Source organism: Mirounga leonina, unplaced genomic scaffold (genome assembly GCF_011800145.1).
Source record: "Mirounga leonina isolate KUSES-001 unplaced genomic scaffold, KU_Mleo_1.0 Mir_92, whole genome shotgun sequence".
Classification (NCBI taxonomy): domain Eukaryota; kingdom Metazoa; phylum Chordata; class Mammalia; order Carnivora; family Phocidae; genus Mirounga; species Mirounga leonina.
In genome coordinates, this window is record NW_023270852.1 from 23,942,489 (window position 1) to 23,963,985 (window position 21,497).

The following is a 21,497-nucleotide window of genomic DNA, read 5'->3' on the forward strand; positions in this document are numbered from 1 at the left end:
TTTGGAGAAATTGGTCTCAGTTTCTCCTATTTTAAGTCCTGCTCTGGGGATCTAGAGATGACATTTTTTTTTCCAACAACAGGAAGCTCTTGCATCAGGTCTTTCAATTGTCCTGCTTGACCTATCCGTTTTTATGTAGGATATTCTACTGTTGATCATATGCCACTAGAATATGATTCAAAGGTAATCCTCTGCTTTAATGGGTCTTGCTGCCATCAGTTATGTGCCACTGTGAAAGAACACACACAGGGATGGGACACTGAAATTCATCTTCTTTCCCATCTTGTCCTTTCCCCCATTATATATTCCTTAGAGGATGAAGTTTCTATGCATTTCATCTTTATGCTTTCCATAGCATTAATCACACTCTTTTACATAAAGGAGGTGCTTTAAAATATATTTTTTAAAGAAATATGTAGATTTCAACAGTATTCTCAGATAGTTTATTGCTCGACTTTTATTTAAAATTTTGTTAGACTTCTAACCAATCTTCTCACTAGGATAGTGACATGTTTTTAGACCCTAACAGAAATATTTTTGTGATATTAGGTCACTAAATTACTCGAATGATATTTGTCTAATTTTTACTCATTTATTTTGAATTGTTTGGAATAGCAGATAATAAGTTCTCTAATGTAGCTTTTCAGAGCTGCTTGCTAGCGTGTCTGAGTGTTTCTGCACACTCAGCTAGCTTCAAAAGGCACCCCTTGAAATCAAGAATAATATTTAAGAAAGTTAATTCACACATATAGGACTAGCCTCATACTCTTCATTCTAATTCAGGAATGGAAATGTCATAAAAATCTCTAGCAATGTGAAGGAAGTTCAAACAGAAACTATGTAGTTAAATAGGATTTTTAAACCCCAAAATAGGTCAATATAGAATCTATTAGAAATACTACTTCCAATGGCACACATATCATAATATGTGTAAACTGACTATCCACCTCATGGGCCAGAAAAGGAAGTAGGTTCTACAAAGACCAAGCCCAGTACACATTAGACACTCTGTTAAATCTTGGGCAGATATAAAAACAGAAACTTTGCCCCAAGGAGTTACAGATGCCCAACCACATGTAATGTGATACGTGCTACAACAGAGTTAAGTTTAAAGTTTACTGGAACACAGAGAAACATGCGCTTAACAGGCGGAGGGAGGACACTTCACAGGGGAATGGCATTTCAGAAGGTTTCATTTTAAGGATGAGTCAAATTTTGTCAGATGGAGATAAAAGAGAAAGACATTCCAGGCATAGAGAAGAACAAATGCAAAAGCATACAGGTTAGGAAAGGTCATCAAATGATTGGCAAAATAAATTCTGTGTGGCTGGAGGGAAGGAGGCTGAGGACAGAAATGTAGAGTGGGTGTAGATATATAGGAAGCCAGGCAGTGGGTCTAAAGTTGTGGTAGTCATGGAACCCTGCACAGAGAATTGAACATGCCTGTGTTTGTGTCCCCACTGAGCCTTTCATCTGCTTTTGTCACGGGACCTATAACAAGTCGTAGTTTTGTTTACAATAGTTTAGTCTTCTGTTAAACTATACACTGCTTGAGGGCAGAAGCCATCTCTTATACTACAGCTAACTCCATCAGGCAGCGTTGGTGCTCTAAAAAAATATATTGAATGAGTAAATTGTTATCTTCTTACACCGCAAAATCTGGACTCAAAAGCTTGGATCTATGGTACTATACGGGAAGGCTGTAAAATCTTGCATTCATTTTAAATAAAATGTAGATGACAAATCATTTCATGAGAGATCTTCTCTAAGGATCTGACTTGTCTTCTGGTTCCCTCATAGATATGATGGACTTTCTTATTCCTTTAATACCTCTGGTTGACTAACACCTCCTTACCCCACCTCTAGCCTCCACTTAACTTGACTCTTTGGGAACATTTTCCAGAATTCTTCTATTGCTTTTTTAGTCCGATCCAATCATGCTTGTTTTAATTGCACTGGTCATAGATGTAACTATGATTCAGTGAGATTTAGAGACTAATTGTTTTTGGCACATTAGCCCTTGACACATTCATCTTGACCCTCACTGGCACTTACTCAATTGGTGCTTCTTGGCAATTGCTAGTTATTACCTATAGGGAGCCAGACTTTAATCAAAGTTTTACTCTCATCTATGAATTGCTAATTTACATGCGGTTCATGCCAGCAAATTCAGGGGGAAAAGAATCCCAAATAGTTCTTAAGAGTTTTGGCCAAGTGATCTTCAAACTCGATGCCCATGCAATTCTAATTCAATGTTATACATTCTGATGCAATATGATACATACAAGAAAGGAGGGGGTTGTTTGAACAGTAAGATGCTTGAAATATTTATCATTTGAAAAGTAATTTTGTGAGACTAAAAATATAATTCAGAAACACAAGTAAGGTAACCCCTGCCTTCAGGATCTAGCAAAAAAAGAAAAAAAAATAAACTCTACTAGTATTTATTCCCACTGCTTGTCATGAAGTCATGGCTGGCTATTGTAGTACATTGGTAAAGCAGGTGGGCTCTAGAGTCAGATTGCCTGGGTTCAACTCCAGTTTCAGTGTGTACAAGCTATGAGACTTGGGTTTATTTCTAAACTTTCTGGGCCTTAGTTTCCTCATGTGTTAAATGAGGATCATAATCACATCTCCATTACAAAGTTGTGGTGAGGATCAAATGAGTTATCTGAGGAAACACAAACCACTTGGCTCAGTTCCTGGTTTATCACATACATTCTTTAGATGTTGGGGAATGTAATTATACCCAGGTATTCACTCAAATAACTCTGAGACAAAATGATAAAGTGCTATAAGAAAGGTACAGATAAAATTTTCTGGCTATACTGTCTTTCAAATTACTTTTTAATGGAAAAGTTATAAACCAGAGAAAGAAGAAAATGATGCTGGCAGGTATCCCTGCAATAAGAAAGAGCAAACACAGAGAAAGAAAATCAATGGAGGATTTAAAATGTTCTTTCTGCTTTGACATCTAACCACATGATTCCAAATTTTCTTCAATATCAGAGGATAGTCACTTTTAATGATGAAATGATTCCACATTTCTCTAAATCTACATGACCCAAGTGGTTCACAGAAATGAAGGTCAATGGTGTCAACATTTCTAATATTTTAATTAAACCTCAACAAGCAGCCACATTCCCAGAGTAGATGTAGCATTGTGATATAGAACATAAGAAATGTAAAGTGTATATTCTCTGAGGAACACTTATATGGCCTGGATCATTTCACATCTTACTTTGCTGAGGCTACAGGAAGAACCAAGTGTCTGACCCAGTGACAAAGGGAACTAAATAAATATTTGGCATTTGAAAGTAACCCCCTCAGTTTGTTTCCTGGAGTCAAGAGTCTCTCATGGTTTGTCTCCCTCTCTGATTTTTTTTCCCATTTAGTTTTCCCTCCCTTCCTGTATGATCCTCTGTGCTATTTCTTATATTCCACATATGAGGGAAACCATATGATAATTGTCTTTCTCTGATTGACTTATTTCACTTAGCATAATACCCTCCAGTTCCATCCATATCAATGAAAATGGTAGGTATTCATCCTTTCTGATGACTGAGTAATATTCCATTGTATATATGAACTGATTAAGGAGGGCATGTGGTGTGATGAGCACTGGGTGTAATACACAACTAATGAATCATTGAACACTACATCAAAAACTAATAATGTACCATAGGTTGGCTAATTGAATTTAAATTTTAAAAAGTGAAAAAAAGAGAAAGTTGCATTCTAAAAAAATTTAATTTAATGAAAAAAAAAAAGAAAATAACCCCCATTGTAAGATCCTCTAAGGCAGTACAGAATAGTGGCTTAGGGCAGTGCTTCTCCAATTTTGATATGCATTTGAATCATCTGGGGAACTTGTTAAAATGCAGATTCACATTCAGTAGGTCTGGGGTGGGCTCCAGAGTTTGTATTTTTACCAAGCTGCCCAGTGATGCTGATTCTGACAGGCTGAACGCTACCCTTTTGAGTAGCAAAGGTAGAGGAACAGACCCTGCTTGGGTGCGAGTGCTCCCTTTTTCTCTTAGATTCTGCTACATGATTGTGGCCACATAAATTAACCCCTCTTTCTGTGAGTTTTTTTTTTTTTTAATCTGTGAGGATATCAGTATCAAATTTAAATGGTTGATATGAGGGCTAAATTAATTAATGCATATAAAACATTTTAAATATTACCCAGTACTGAGCAAGCACTCAGTATATTTTTTTATGAATAACTGAAGGTTTTTCATTATAAACGTTTAGCCAGTCAACAGAGATGAACATCCTACAAATTTTAATTGAGTTTAATTCACCAGCATAATTTATTTTAAGCCATTAATGTCAACAATCGCATTAATCTCCATCCACATCCAAAGCTTGGCATGTTATAATTTTTCAAGTCATTGAACTTAAAAAAGCAGCTAATTAACAATTCTCTTGGTGGTAGCTATACTCAGAGGCATGAACTTGTCATGATATAGCAAAAAATTTCTTCATCTATTTTTTTCATGATGAATACAACAAAATAAGAACTAAATATGTTTTCTTTAAAGATTTTATTTATTTGTCAGAGACAGAGAGAGTGTACGCATACAAGCAGGGGGAGTGGCAGACGGAGGGAGAAGCAGTCTCCCTGCTGAGCAAGGAGCCCGACGCAGGACTTGATCCCAGAACCCTGGGATGATGACCTGAGCTGAAGGCAGACACTTAACTGACTGAGCCACCAGGTGCCCCTAAATATGTTTATTTAGCCCCACAGTATTACAGGTAGTTGGTCTTCTTCCCCCTTTGTATTAATCTCTTTCACAACTAAAATTATTCTGTTTGTTTGTCTGTCCCTCTCATCATGAGTTTAAACTCTATAAGGGATGGGCAATGTTTATCTTGTTTATTGTTATATTTCAGCATGCAGCTTGTTGCTTGACATTGATATACTGTTAATAAATAAAGAAATGTTTGTAAAAATATGAAATAAATGGCTGAATATGCACCTTGGTTGTACATTTCATTCATTTACTCAAGAATACATTAAGAGTCTGTGATTTTTTTTCTTTGGTTATTTTCTAGGTACTGGAGATTCATAGTCTGTATGTTTAAGGAGCTATGCTCTGGTTGGGAACAGATATGTGAGCAAAGAATTGAATACAAGATCAATTCCAAATGGGTAGGGGGATGCATAAGGAGAGCACTTATAGATTAAAGTAGGACTGAGATAGACCATTGCAATTAAAGGAAAAATTCACGCATTTTCCTAAAAGTGTGAAATAGTCAGACAAACAAGAAACCTTCTATAGAATGGGTAATGAGGAGATTAATAGTCCTAGAAATTTACGGTAGAGACAGAGACAAGGTCCAGATCCTAGAAGGCAACATAGGTGTTTTATATTCTATAGCACATGTGGAGTTAGGTTGAAAGGATGAGAACTTGAAAGATAAAAAACTAAAATGACAAACCTTCTCATACAGAATACTAATAATGCTATATAGAGAGTGACTATAGCAGAGACTGTTAACTGCCTCTGAATATCTACTCTCCTCTTCTCCTTAGAAATTGTTACCCTGTGAAAAAGTTAAATACCCTACCCTCTCACAGCGAGGTGTAGCCACATGACCATTTTTGATCAATGAAGGAGTTGATTCTTGTGTGTAATTTCTGGAAGTGTCCATAAAAATAGGCAACACACTCTTTTTCATGTCCCTTCCTGCTGCTGGAAATGTGGTGCAATGTTGAAGCTAGAGTCCCATTCGAACCATGAGGTGATTAAGAAACAGGGATCCTTGTGCTATAATGCTAAAAGAAGTAAGACTTTAGATGTCTTAAACTATAGAGCACCATGCCTTGCTTTCAGTTTCATTTATGTGAAAGAAAAATGATTTTTTCCCCACTGATTCGCCGCTCTTATCTTGGGATTTGTATGCCACTTATCCTAATTTTCAGTGTTATGAGTACAGAAATATGGAAGGGCTTCAAGAAGGATGTGACATTCAAAGTAGTTACTGAAGGAAAGGAAGGAGATCATAAGGAGAGGGGGCCAAAGTAAAACAAACATGTGCATAAATATCACCCTGAATACAGTATGTTCAGGAAACTGGGAGATCTGCTATGTAGTGAGAACACGGGGTATATTGCCGGAAAGTGCTGGGGAGGGGACAGGGGACAAAGGATGACAGGCACCAGTAAAAAGCCTGCAATATCACACTATGCAGTTTAGATTTTGTGAGGCAATTTCAGGGCTATTAAAGGTTTTAGGTGGTTAAATGGCAGGACCATAACTGGTGTCTAGAATAATAACTCAGAGAGCTATGCGAACTCAAAGAAGGAAAAGCAAGAAACAAAGAAACAAGTTCAGAGGAGGTTGTAGGAGTCCTGGAGAGTGAAGAGGCCAGGCCTAAGGGCCTTGACAATGAGGACACGGGACAGAGATGAGAGATATTTAGCAAACATACTACTACATAGGAATTAGTAGCCACATAAAGGCAGGGACGTGAAGCAGAGGAAGTCAGGAAGACTAGTAGAAATGAAATATGGCTTGGACAGTTGAGTTAATGGTGATGTTACTCATCAAGACAGGGAATGAAGGAGGAAGAAAGATGCATTTAAAAAATGCAAATGGAAGTCAGGCTTTGTGGAATAGGGAGGGGAAAAACAGAAAATAAAAAACAGCAACACTGAAAGATTTTTGCATGTCTGGCTCTTTCTCGTGTTCAGTTGCAACTTAAATATCAATTCCTCCAAGAAGCCTTCTCTAAATCCTCTTTCTAAAGAAGCCACTGCCCTCCCCACACCCAGTAGCACTATCAAGCACTTGGCTATATTTTCTTCAGAGCTCTTCTTACTTTGTAGCTTCCTTTTTGTTTATCGTGTACTTTGACTAGAATGTAAGCTCCGTGAGAGTGGAAATTTTGGTTTGCTCCCATTAATTAAAGTGTGCCTGACACGTGGCACCCAAAAACTTCTGTCGTATGAATGAATCACAGTACTAATACCAGTACAGAACTCAGAGCTCATACATACAAATAAAAATTAAAAAAAAAAAAAAAAAGATTGACAGGACTAAAGCCATCACATGAGAGGTCCCTCAGTAATGGATGACAAGGAAGCTGAGCTCTAGCAATGCCCATAAAGACCTGTGGCAAATGACACAGCTGGTTAGTTGGGAGGGGTCTCAAGACCTGACTTAGGTCCAGTTTGGCACTTACTAATGACATGCTCTTCATGAATTTCATGACCTCAAAGCATCTTTCAGTTTTCTTAGCTATAGAAAAGACTGTTTGGTCCCTGAATATTTTGAGAATTAAATGAAACAACACATGAAAGCATATTGTTCTTCACTTTCATCCAATCTGTCCTAAAGCATTCATTCTCAATTCCTACTTATTGTTTATTAGACACAATGACATCACTAATGCTACTTCTAAGATCTCTACCCAGCTTGAGTTTTAACTTTAACAACATGTTTTGTATACTTGTAATTTTCCCATTTACCACATTCTGGAACAATTTCCCTCTTTCTGTAGCTTTTTGACCTTTTGTTAATGAGGTATATAACAACCCTGTGTTTGACCTTAGTTCCCTTTGAGTGTCTTCTTCAGTCTCTTAAGTGAGTAACTCAGCAAATTAAATTTTATTACAACTACTGAGAGGCAGGGTAGCATAACGCTGTTCTTACTAAATGTCCCTCACCACATGCTGTATAACCTTGGACAAGTTAAGATCTCTTTTTTGCCTAAGATTCCTCACCTGTAAGGTGGAGATAACAATATATTGGTCAGGGTTATTGTGAAGACTGCATAAATTAACATATGTAAAGAATTATTAATAGTGCCTAGCATATAATGCAACAATTATTAATGCTGTTATTCTTACCATTTACTAAACCATGTATGAAATTACTCAGATTACTCTCTTATCAGTGCTATGAGATATTTCCAGTTTTCCCCATTTTACCAAATAAGAAATTAAAGCTCCGGAGCTTAAGTAACTTCAAGTTCACAGAGCTAGTAAAGTGGCAGTGCTAATATTAATTCAAGAGCCACTTTTACTGGACACCAAGCCTATGCTCTTGGCCATGTCAACATAATGCTTCATTTCAAAGAAGCCAGATCATCTTGTCATGAAAGCAGACATTTATTAAACCAAATTGCCGTCAAAGAAACTGGCATTAAATATACTTTTGACTGTGTACTTCAAGTAGGAGCAATAGGCATTCTGAGAAGGGGAAAGCTCAGTGACACGGGTTGTCAGGGAAAGCTTCTGAAGGACCCGAACGGAGCTAGATACTTGATTGTTTCTAATTACATTGAGCCTTAGGTTACCACAATGACCTACCTAAAGGTCAACCCTAGACCAGCTTTCAGCAGTAGTCTGGCCAGCAAATTTCTTTTCCCAGTTTTGTTGGGGGCCCACAGGCAAACTGATCAAGCACAGACCGTGCCTCTTTTTTTAATTAACCCAATTACAGCTCATAAATGGTGACATGTGTCAGCAGACCTACCCCTGGAGGGGCATTTCGTTAACTTGATCACGTCTGAACCTGGGGGCATGCACCTTGCATAGACAGCTTTGTTAAGCAGTGGCTGTGTCTGTTTCCAAGTTAACAGGGGGCAAGCTCAGTTTATTACCTATAATGAGCCCACTAAACCAAACACTTGCATTGGAAGGTCTTTTCAGACTCACAATGCATTAGAAAGATTACATGCCTTAATGTTCTTAATGATTTATGACAGTCCACACTATGGTTACTGTTCTTTTCCCCCTCAAAATAATAAGCATGCAAATGCTGGTGTCTGATTTTATAATTTCAGTTCAAATAGATCAAACTCTCTTCATTTTATAGCTCTAAGGCAGTGGTTATCAAACTTGGCTGTATAAAAGAATCACCTGGGGAGGTTTTAAACACCCCGAAGTGTATGACCAGGCTATTGTCAGGCCTTTTAGAAGGGATCTGTGTTCCTGGAGTCCAGGCATCAGGGTTTTTAAAGCACACCAAGAATGGAAATTTACAGCTAAGTTTGAGAATTACTGCTTAAAGATATCAGGAAAACTATTAGCAACAAGTTAAAAAATAAATGAAAATTTCCTGAGATTGTCTTTAAAGAGATACTGATTATGAATGGCTATTGCTTGCTCTCAGCATGCTGTTCGACCTATCTGGCTTTATTTCATGACTATTTTTCCTTCTTATGACATCTCATTAGCTAGCTATTCTCTGAGTTTTATACTCCTGAATTTTCAAAATAATACACCTCTAGGCAAAAAATCATTTGGAGCACTTGGTGGAAATCAGGATAATCAAAACATATTGCTATTAAAGCTGTTTGTGAAGCAGCAACTATGCTTTTTCACTAAAGGAAAGGCTCATGAAGTTTCATTTTGTTATTCAAATATTCAAACAAACCTGGAGCTTATAAGTGACAATTGAAGGAAAATATTTTAGGGCTGTGTTATGATACACTTAGAAAAGAGAAGATACTAGGGGAAGCCAACCATTGAAAGCCACATGGTAGAGAGCTCCCAGTCTGAATTAATGTGGGACAATACCTCTTGTCTTAGACCCTGTTGTTATAGACAGGGAGACTGAATCACTTGGGTCTTTTGAAAACAAAATCATCAAGAATTGTTTTTTTCTCAAAATGTGATTATTTTAAAGACCGATTTCTTCTACAAAAAAATAGATTGCTATGTACTAGGTTCTATATTAAATGCTTCATATTCAATAATTCATTTAATGCATGAACCCATGAGGTAGGTGATGTTATGCCATTTTGTATGTGAGGAAACTGAGCCATAGAACCTTTAGGTAATTTGCCCAGTGTCACAGGAATACTAGGTAGACCAAGAAGGATATAAATTTATGCCTGCCAGACAATAAAACCAATCCCTACAGGCAATATCACAAACTTCTCAGAAAGATAATTAGCCACTAAGAGAAAGATAGTTTTTTTTTTTTTTTTTTTTTTTTAAAGAGGCTGTATCCTGACGATGAACTAAAAAAGGATGAATAGCAATGGAAAGAGGCTTTCAGTGACTTCAAATAGTGATGTGTGGGCACCAGAGGAAGGATTTATATTGGAATAGTCATAAGAGACAAGGTATCTGTCCAATTGCCCAGAGAATAAGTAGCTATAGTTAACTCCCAAGAATTGGTACTTGAAAAATATCATTGTGGAAAAGTCCATTTAAAAGCCCAACAGAATTTAACAAGGGAGGGACAAGATTACAAAGTACTCTAAGCATCACATAAAATTCTTGAGGCCCTAGGAAAATGATGTTTTAGTATTTCTGCTTTTTTTATTTTTTATTTTATTTTATTTTTTTAAAGATTTTATTTATTTATTTGACAGAGAGAGAGATAGCAAGAGCAGGAACACAAGCAGGGGGAGTGGGAGAGGGAGAAGCAGGCTTCCTGCCGAGCAGGGAGCCCGATGTGGGACTCGATCCCAGGACCCTGGGAACATGACCTGAGCCGAAGGCAGACGCTTAACAACTGAGTCACCCAGGCGCCCTCTGCTTTTTTTTTTTAAATAAAAAGTTTGAAATAGGGTTTCTTAGCTTCATTTCAATAATACTCTTAAAATTGAGGGAAGTTAATATATTTTAAGCCATTACTCTTTATTATTCTACTCTCATTTCCTTTATTGATTTTGCTTTTTACTAAATGATCACTCTTCTTTTCTCTTTCTTCTATTTGATCTCACCCAACTAACCATTATTGTATTTGCTGCCTGCATTTTCTTTCAAAAAATGTGAGAAAGAAAAAAATATTTTTTACAGCAAAAATACTAACAAATTTAATGGGCTCTCCAACTCACTAGAGTACTACAATATCTGGCATAAGGTAAGAAACAAGATTAGAATGAAGCATGAGGATTTAGTCTCTGCAGGAAAGGAACTACATAGGGTGGCAGGTAATTGGATCACCGTGATCTACACAAAGTTTTAAGACAAATAATACAGGGATTATCTTTTGCTTTTGTAAGGCTTTTTTTTTTTTAAATATTTATTATTGAAGTACAGTTGACATGCAATGCTATATTGGTTTCAGGTGTACAACATAGTGATTCAACTATTCCATATGTTACTCAATACTCCTCACGATAAGTATAGTTACCATCTGTTACCACACAATGTTATTATAGTATTATTGACTATATTCCCTATGCTGTACTTTTCATCTCATCTTTTATTATTTTAAAACGAAGTCTGTACCCCTTAACCCCCATCATGAATTTCACCCATTCCTTCCCCCATCTTCCCTCTGAAAACCACCAGTTTGTTCTCTTTGTGAGTCTGTTTTTGGTTTTTTAGTGGTTGCTTTTGTTTTTTTCCTTTTTGTAGAATCCAATATAAGTGAAATCATATGATATTTGTCTTTCTCTGTCTTATTTCCCTTATAATATCCTCTAAGTCCATCCATGTTGCTACATATGGAAAGATTTCATTCTTTTTTTATGGCTGAGTAATATTCCACTGTGTGTGTGTGTGTGTGTGTGTGTACACCACATCTTTACCCATTTATCTATCAATAGACACTTAGGTTGCTGCCATATCTTGGCTATTGTAAATAATGCTGTAATAAACAGGGGTGCACATATCTTTTTGAATTAGTGTTTTTATTTCATTTGGTAAATTCTCAGTAGTAGAATTACATGTAATAGATATTACATGTAACCATCTATCATTGCAGCTAAGTGTGGCTTTGTACCTAAGTTCTAATTCTTGGGATATAAAGGGAAATCATGTTTTAAAGGGAGCAAACATGTTCATCTCTCTGTACTTCTTTTAACCAGCTCCTTGTCATGTCATGATGGTGACTATGCACCCAAGGACCACATCCAAGGTTGGTAGAGCAAGAAGAAGGTTTTTGGATTTTATCTCTTTAAGACCTGTGGAGCAGAACAGACATTCCAGTCTGGACTACCCACTTATGGACTGTTACATGTGAAATACATTTCTATCTTGCAAAAGCACTGTTATTTTGCTCTTTGTTATATGTAACTGAACATACATACTAAATAATGCACCATGCAAGAGAGTTATTACTTTCTCTACTTACAGATGAAGGAAGAGGGTCAAAGAAGTTAATTTTCCAAGGTTACCCACTAGTATACGGTAGAATTAAAAAAAAAAAAAAAACTGAACTCTACCTTCCCAACTTCATGCTCTGTGACTGCTCTGTGCTTCAGCCTCACAGAACTCACTATATATGAGTTTCCAGGCCTCTGATCTTTGGACATATAGTTCCTTTTCTTGGAATGCCTTTTCCCTACCCAGCCTGAAAACATCTTACTTAATCTTTAAGAGCCAGCTTTGACTTCCTCAAGTGGGATGGTTCTTTGTACCATATTCTCTTAAAGCAGTTTCTTCACATCTTCGTTCATTTATTCATTCAGCCATACAACCAACCTAGCAAAAAATGTGGCAGGTTATAGAGGTAAGAAAGTAATAAAAATGGACCAATTTTTCTTGTGCTTATGGAATTTACATCCTAGAAAGAAATATCAGGCATTAAACAGTGAGAGTGCAGTGTGACTACTTCTTTGAAAGGGAAGAGTCTGAAGTGAAAACACACATCAGGAGCACCACATCTAACCTCAGCATCCCAGAAGAAGCATTATTTAAGCTGAATCCCTTAGGATGCATAGGCGTGAGTCAGGCAGAGAATGGCAAGGGGTCTTTTAACAGCATGTACCAGAACTAAGTATTGTTGACTAGACTCTATCAGACTATGAACGTCAATGCTTTTATAAAGCATCCTAAGTGATTTATCAGCACCACCACTACCAAGATTAAATGCTGGCTCAGGTTAATACTAAATGTGTTACCATTTTACTTTTTTGAATCCCTATAGTTTTATTTTGTCTTTCTTCTATAGAGTATTTCCTATCCCACCCATCACTGCCACTTCAGTCCAGTATCCAGAAGCTTCCTGGGTGCAGATTCACCTGGGATGCTTATAAAAACATAGATTCCTTGGCCATACACTGAGATTCTGATTCTACTGATCTGGGGCAGAGCGGGAAATTCTGCAATTCTAATAACATGCCTGGAAAGATTTGATGCTACTAGTTCACAGACCACATCTTGAGTAGCAGTTCTATAGAGAGAAATTATATAAATATTTCTCAGAATTATTTCCCCTTGTTTTTAAACCTGCTCTGCCAGGTTGAGCTCTTTGGAACAAAAGTGGATCTTTTGCCCAGGGCATATGGGGCTTGTGCCTTCAGAGGAACCATTACCAGAAAGAAGGGCCTTGTGGTGACTCTCACCCATCAGTCACATACTCCACCCGGACAACTTTTGTATTTTCTCATCGCCACCTCCCCCACCCAGCCTGTGTAGAGGTTTCCCAATGGATGAGGAGTTACCAGTAGAGTAGCCAGCCATCTGCCTTCTCTAAGGGCACCCTAGGGAAGAAAGATGAAAGCAGGCTGGTGAATGGGTAAATAGGTCAGGTTTTCTATTTATTTTGTGATTTTTAAAAGATTCATTTAAGTCTGAATAGGAGTTTTATAACTTCACAAAAAGAAAATGATGAGAGAATCACTGAACTGTTAAGAAGGCTTTCAGCAAGTGCTGGTGTTCATCTCCATGTGTGTCATGCATCAGAGTCTTGAAAGTTAATAAGCTTTTTGAGAGCCATGAGGACAGGGACCAGGTCTTTCACATGAACATACCCCACAACTCCCTAGGAGAGTTATAACTGCTTAGAGAATTTGAAAATACTTAACTCTAAAAAGGAGGAAATGAAAGCAACTCACAAAAGCTGAGAGGATAATTTTGATGATCAATTAGGTAATACATATAAAGCACCTCTAGAAAATAGCGGTTCCTTGATAAACATTAGCTCCTTCTCCCTTCTATTTATTTATTTTTTAATTATTTATTATCTAGAACAGTTTTGTCCCTTAGAACTCTCTGGAATGATGGATTCTATACCTGCACTGCTGAATACATTACCCACTAGCCACACTGGCTACTGAACACTTCAAATGTAGCTAGTACAACTGAGAAACTGAATTTTTGATTCTATATTATTTTAATTAAATTTAAATAATTACAGGAGACTTGTGGCTACTGTCTTGGAGAACACAGGTTTTGAAGCAAGCACAACATAGTAGTTGGTAATTAAGTGTGTCAGTTTGTTGAACTGTATTGGATTGATCCTTTTTCATACAGATACGCATACGTTTAAGGTGATGAATGAAAGGGGCAGGTGCCCCAAGGGCAGGCCAAAAGGTATAGTGAAAGGATAAACACAGAGGATCCAAGCCAAAAAAGAAGTTTCTGTCATATTGATCAATACTTCTCAAACTTTAATATGCATACAAATCACTGGGGTTCTTGTTAAACATACAGATTCTGATTTAGTAGGTCTTGAAAGGGACCTTAGATTCTATGTTCACAAGGTTCCAGGTATTAACAATGTTGCTAGTTAAAAAGTCCATTTCAAGGAGCAAAGATCTAGATGTAGGTAGGCCAATGGACCAGCATAACTGCTATTGGATCTATCTCTGAACTAGCTCTGGTATCTGCATTCTTGACTCAGTAGTTCTAGGTCAAATCACAGGAATGCTCCATTTTATCAAAGGCACACCTTGTGATGAACATTTATTAAGCACCTTTTATATACTAGAAAGAGAACTCATAACAATCCCTGTGGGGCAAATATTATTCCCATTTACAAATAATAAATCAGGTTTAGTTAGATAATTTGACTTAACCAAAACTCAACCAAGAACTAAGTCTCAGAGGTGGGCTCAGAACCCAGTTGCCCCTGAATCCAAATCCTATTCTTTCTCATTATATGATCTTGTTACTCAAAGTGTGGTATACAAATGAACATCAGCCTCCCCTGGAGGCTTATGAGAAATGCAGACTCTCAGGACCCATCCCAGACCTACTGAATCAGAATCTGCATTTGAAGATCTCCAGGTCATTCTTATGCACATTAATATTTGAAAAGCACTATCATATGCCATCTCTACCTTTATAGAACAAAGCAACAAGTGGAAGTGTAGGGGATCTGCTGATTGTGGCAGCTAAGAAATAGATTTCAACTGGTTAGGGTTGACTCTAGAATAAATATTGATAGCTTAGCTTCTATTGCTAAAGTCTTATTGCCTCATAGGCACAGTTTAAGCCAAAATTAAGCTGTTTTCTGGTAGTTAAGGATTTTTTAGTTTTGGATAATACTATATTCCCAACAGATAAAAACATCAACAATATAATTTTAACAGTGTTCATGGGGGGAAAAAAACACAATAAAGAAACACAACAAAGAAATAAATTGTTTGCTGAAAGATAAATGTACTAAAATCAACAAAGTCTTCTAAAATATCTTAACATTATTAATCACTACTGGATGGTTCAAAGAAACAAACATAATTCTGCTTCTTCTCTCTTCATGGGTAATTCTGGAAAACTATCCAATTAAGAGTGAATAAGCAGCCTGAATCACAAGGGTCTGTTATTGTACAAAGTGACTCAGAGGAATTAATGTCTAACTGCCCTGCTCTATGACCAAAGGCTTGGTCATCCCACTTCTGCAATACAGCAACTTCCTCCTCAGAGAGCTCTTACTCTCAGCTTCCTGCTGCTGGGATCAATCAGAAATGCCATTTAAACCTTGCTTAACAACACCTCTTAGTTTCAAGCCCATTCTTTGGCTCCGGAATGAACCTCATTGCTAACTTGATTGTTTCTCTATGTCCCTGAACCCACATCATCCATTATTTTCTCTCATCCCCCACTCTTCTCAACACCCTTCACTACACTGTCAACCTCTCTTGGGCCATTTTATTCCCTTGAGACCACTTTTTGGACCTCTGTCCCAGAAGCGTAGCCGTGTCTGCATCCAATGACCTTTCACATTTAAAGTTCTCTACAAAAATCTCCCTGATAGGGGCTCCTGGGTAGCTCGGTCAGTTAAGTGTCTGCCTTCGGCTCAGGTCATGATCCCAGTGTTCTGGGATCGAGCCTTGAGTGGGGCTCCCTGTCAGTGGGGAGTCTGCTTCTCCCTCTCCCTCTGCCTGCTGTTCCCCCTGCTTGTGCTCTCTCTCTCCCTGTCAAATAAATAATCTTTAAAAAAAAATCTCTCTGATAATACTTTAAGGATATTATGATTGTTTTCAAATAACTTTTACATAAATGATCTTCTTGGAAGTCAAATACAGTGGGTGATACTATTAAGGACCTTCTCATGTTTTTTTTTTTGTTTTTTGTTTTTGTTTTGTAACCTAACCCCTCTTTCTTCTTTCCTCTACTTCTCTTACTCCCTCACTTTCTTGGGAGGTTTTCCAAGCCTCAGTCCTGGAATTTCTGGAACAAATTCCCCTGTCTCCATTGTTATTTCTACCTCTGGAAGCAAAGTTTCAGACAACAAAGTGTCTCAAAGAAAAGTAAGTTCATTGTACTGTCAATACTTGCTAGAGGTTTCTTTTATTTCTCAACAGTTTCCCTTAAACATCCTTAATAATCTAGATATTCACTTCCCATATCAGTTGAACCAATTCCCTTTGACACTTTATTATCATTGACTACTAATATTTTTAAAGTGTAAGATTCCTTCTTTTGTACCTGTTTTTCTAACAAAGGACATATATAAATTCTTAGCCCTTTTTTTTTATTATGTTATGTTAATCACCATACATCATTAGTTTTTGATGTAGTGTTCCATGATTCATTGTTTGCATATAACACCCAGTGTTCCATGCCGTACGTGCCCTCTTTAATACCCATCACCAGGCTAACCCATCCCCCCACCCCCCTCCCCTCTAGAACCCTCAGTTTGTTTCTTAGAGTCCATAGTGTCTCATGGTTTGTTGCCCTTTTATTTAAGACTTTGGCATGGTAAATTAGTTTCTTGTTTAGCAAATATTCATTCCTTCTTCTACTTTGAGCTTGGCAATATGATTGGCTTTGGCCAGTGGGGTGTTAGTAGATGTGATGTAAACATAGCTTTTAACTGTGTTTGTGTCCTGGGCTTGTCCTCTTGTGCTTTGGCCATCACAATGAAAATAACATATCCTGGGTAGTACTGTTCCCTCTCTGGGCCCCTGAATGAAACATGTGAAGCAGAGAAGCCAACCCGGTAATCTACAGCCTAAAGCAGCTGGCCCAGCCAACCAGTAGACACTTAGGGGAGAAATAAATGCTTATTGTTATATGCCACTGATTATGTGGTTATTGGTTGCACACCAAAAACTGACTGTTATGTGGAGTGAAAGTAAATGATAGACCGAGCTCTACCATTTACTAGTTGGGCTAGAATATCTGTATCTGTAAAATGAGAGGTTTGCATTCATTGGATCCCAAGTTACTTAACAAGATTTAAAACTCATGATTCTTGAGTATACCACTTCCCACAGCACATTTCCAGAAAACAAGTCAAAATATAACCACTATGAAATGAAGTCTGGAGAAGGATGGAGAGAAAAGGATCCTAGAAGCTCTGATTAATTTTATTTTTCTAAAGCAGAAAGAATGGGATTTGTTAGGATGGTGTTTAGTATAAGACTCTGAGAGGTCTCCTGAAAGGCAAAGTATGTCAGGAGAGAAGGCTTCCATGTCCATTGGCTGCAAAGTACCGAGAGGGTAACAGGCTCCCTTTTCACTAAGTTAGCCTTCAGGGATGTGGGCATACAGATCATATGCAGGCTTCACTCACTCAGAACTCTCTAAGAACAAGTATTTTCAGCAGCTATCCTAAGATAATATTTAACATATAATGGGGAATAATAAAAAGACTGAGAGAAAAATGTAAACTGTTACAGAGTGTTGAAATGGCAATTTGCTTTTTCTTTCTTTATTTTCCTTGAGTGATTTTAATCTTCATGTAGGGGGTTCCTGCCTTGCAAGAGAGGTGGGACTATACCATATGTAAGGTCCTATTCAAACTTACAATACCATGACATCATGCAAGAATGAGTTTATTTGAAGCATTTTTACATAAGAACCTCAGTGACCCCACTTTGTTAATGGCTGCCACTTTAAGAGCTCTAATAACCCGTAACTTACCGTACTAAAAAAAGGGCAGAATTCTCTTCAAATATTTTTTGTGCCTTTATTAAAAATTTCCTTTGACCACAGATTTCCTCTAGTTATTCAACTGCTGTTTGCATGCATGCCAAAGAATTGTTTCCATGAGGACAGTATATTTCTAAAATCAAACTTGCTAATTGTCAAAATTAATACATTTACTTGCAATGAAATTATTTGTGAGAAAGACGATAATGTATGTTAAAATTTGTCATTTAGGTAATATTTTTAAAAAAGAAAATGTTCTTACGCAACATGACTCAAATGCTCTGGGGAGCTCTGAGATTGTTTTTTCATTAAGTAGACCTGAAATTATGTAACAACTAGAACATGAGAAAGAAAAGAGGAAAACAAAGTATAGAACACTGGGGAATGAGAAAATAGCCTGCGAACGGAATAGTGATTTGTTCAAGGTTACCCAGTGAGTCAGGAACAAAGAGGAGAGTTGCACCCATGCCAAGACCCAAAGTATATCTACATTAATGGCTATGGGCTAACTCTGCCATTTTCAATAAATGATGTACTCACATATGGGGGAAGATGGTCACATTTACCATTCTCTCAGGGTCTAGTGTGTGTTACTTAATAAGTTTTTATTATTTAAATAAAATTATAAATAAACACCTATGAACCAGAAGTTAACAAAGCATGATTTCACATACATAATTTCATTTCATCCCCACAACCACCTCTGAGGTAGGTATTATAAATTAAATTAAAAATTAATTTGGTTTAAAGATTAATTTGGATCCAGAAAAATTAAACTACAGGGTGTTGAAATGGCAATTTGCTGAAGAACACATTGCCAGGATCCAAATTTATAATTTTATATATATAAAAAAGTATATAACCTATACCAAGCAAACCTCTCTATATATCCTACTCTTAAGGAAGCTCAAAGAGGTTCTGCATTAAGTACAAAAATATTGAAGATGAAAAAATAAAAGACCCTTTGAAGAATTCAAAGTCATGCACAAAGTTGATATTTAGGGAATAGAAAGCAATTTGATTAATTTGTTTTATGTGGCTGATTTTACTAGCTAATTGGTTGGGTTACCAATCAAGCATGTCTGCACAAAATCCTTAGTTTCTATTGATAAACTATTTGTACATGAGGGCATCTGGCAGTTAAGGCATAAGAATCTTAATAGAAGGCTTTGAAATAATACAGATCTACCACAAGAAAGCAGTCCCACTTACAAAATCAAGTCTCTGTGTTTAATGCCTACTTCAAAGCACTGCTCATCCGCTTTTGCCAATGTATATAGCAAAGAAATTTACTAGAGTAAAACATAGAATTCCTTAATATATGTGGATCCCTGCCCCAAAGGTATTGGAGCCTCTGTGACAAGTTGTCTTCCACCCAAAGCCACAAGTAGCAGAGGAGAAAGCATACTTTGTTCCCACACTGAGAGGCAGAAAATAAGAAAGGGCAGGAGGGAACATAAGCGACTACATGATAGGAGTTAAGTAAGAGCTCAAACTGTTTAGCCAGGCTACCTGTGTTCATTCTGGGCTCTGCCTCTAATACAGCCTTGAAAAAGTCACTTAACCTCTTTATGACTCCGTTTTCTTAATTGTAGTATAGAGAAATTAATAGACCCTATCTCATAGGGTTGTTTTAAGGATTGAGTTAATTAAGTGTTTAGTGTCAGGTGTACAGTAATCCCAATATAAACATTTGATACATGAAAGAAGATAGGAAGAGTAAGAGACAGAATAATGGATGCTATGTGTCTTTAATGTATTGCTTTGCTTCCTTCTAATGGAGTCCTTTTCTTTCCACACCTGGGGTCACTGACTCCTACCAGTGAGCTTTTAACCCCATTTCTTGTCTAACCCCAAATGACTCTTATTCAGAAAGATTTAAGAAGCCCTAGCTCAGTAGTTCAGGTGAGTCAGCATCAAGTCAAGCTTGCTGTTATTCTTGTCCTGACCCCGTGTCCCAGTTTTAGTCACTTGTTCCTGTATTCAAGTCCCAACCTTGTACTCCAGTTCTAGCATTCTGTTCCCCTGTGGCTGAGTCCTGGCTGGGAGGACCTGCTCAGGATCTCCAGTTCCTATGAGGCAGACGCCTCCCAAAGGGCAGCTTCTGGACTGGATACACTTTGTTTGGCACACTGTGCATGAACTTTGGAAAATCAGTTGCCTGTATTTAAAAATTCCAAAATTTGACATAAAAATTCAAATTTCCAACTTCTCTGGAAAATGAAATGATCTGGCAACACTTGATCCCCATTTCCCCTCAGTATGAACCCACTGGAGCCAACCGGCAGCTGCCCCCTTTGGAAGGCCATGTGCTAACTATTCCCTACTGTCCCCAAGCCCTCCTGCTCCATTTCTGTGAGTTACTGTGAGTTACTTGGTCCCTGTAGGCCTTTGAAGTTGGGGGTCTAAGATTCAGAATAGCCGATACTTAACAAGCATTTCCTTTGTGCCAGGTGCTCTTTCAATTGCTTCACAAGTTTTATTCGTTTAATCAAAGACCAGGAATCTGTTTGTTCTTATCCATTGTCCCTGCAGTCCTTCTCCTTGCTTCAAATTCTCTGTCTGCATGCACCTGTGTCTGTCCCATCTTCCCCAATCACTATTCTCTACCCATTAGCTAGGGCCGCTCAGAAAGCCTTGTTGGGCCTCCATAATGTCAACCACTCACCCACACTGTGGCCTGTTGCCACTCTCCAATCTCCTCTGCCCAGCCAAACTTTGTTGTCAAGAATTTTGGCCATTATAGTGACTGTATTTCAGGTACAGAATTCCAGGCTTTACTGATCTGCCTGATCCTAGTATCTGTCTCATGCTCCAGGAATAAACCCACACGTTTCATTATATATAGATAGACTACCCCTCACAAAAATTTGTTACAACTCTTGTTAGAAGCCCAGCAAAATCCATTAAATATTTATTGATAGCTTACTTATGTTCTAGGCCCTGCGACAGAAATTGATTTGAGTATTCCTTTAATAAGAAACCCAAACAAGTGTATCCATCTCTTCTATAATTAATTCATTACTTTTTCAGGAAACCACCAAGGAAACTAACATTATTTGAACACAATTGGCTTTTTTTTTTCTTTTCTCATGATGTGCCCTTGTGCTTTAGAAAACAATGAATGAAAGAGGAAACTATTCGCATGACTAAGCTGAGATTTAGCAAATATCAAAACAAAACTCACAAAACTCATTCTACACATTTCATAAGATTATCTGGACTGGGTAAAACTGAATATGTATTGAATTTTAAATTTAGCTGATTAAGTTCTAACATAATTTTTAAAGAAAGTCTTAATAAAAGTGTTACTCACATAAGGAATCGTGTCCAAAGTATCTGTGTTGACAATTATAGGAGCAGGGCTGGCCTAAAAAGGAGAAACATAAAAAAAATTAAATAACAAGTAGTCTCTTTTAAGATAGGATCTGTTAAATGTATTTGAGTTCAACAGTATTTCTTGAAGACCTGTACA

At 37.4% G+C, this 21,497-nt stretch overlaps 1 protein-coding gene across 1 annotated transcript in view; it reads right to left on the minus strand.

Moving 5' to 3' along the window:
* LOC118004277 (disks large homolog 2) overlaps positions 1–21,497 on the minus strand; it is a 776,050-nt gene that overhangs the window by 732,796 nt on the left and 21,757 nt on the right. The window contains exon 2 of the mRNA XM_034995567.1: positions 21,339–21,392. Coding sequence (XP_034851458.1) covers positions 21,339–21,392 — 54 coding nt within the window. The remainder of the gene's footprint in view (positions 1–21,338; positions 21,393–21,497) is intronic.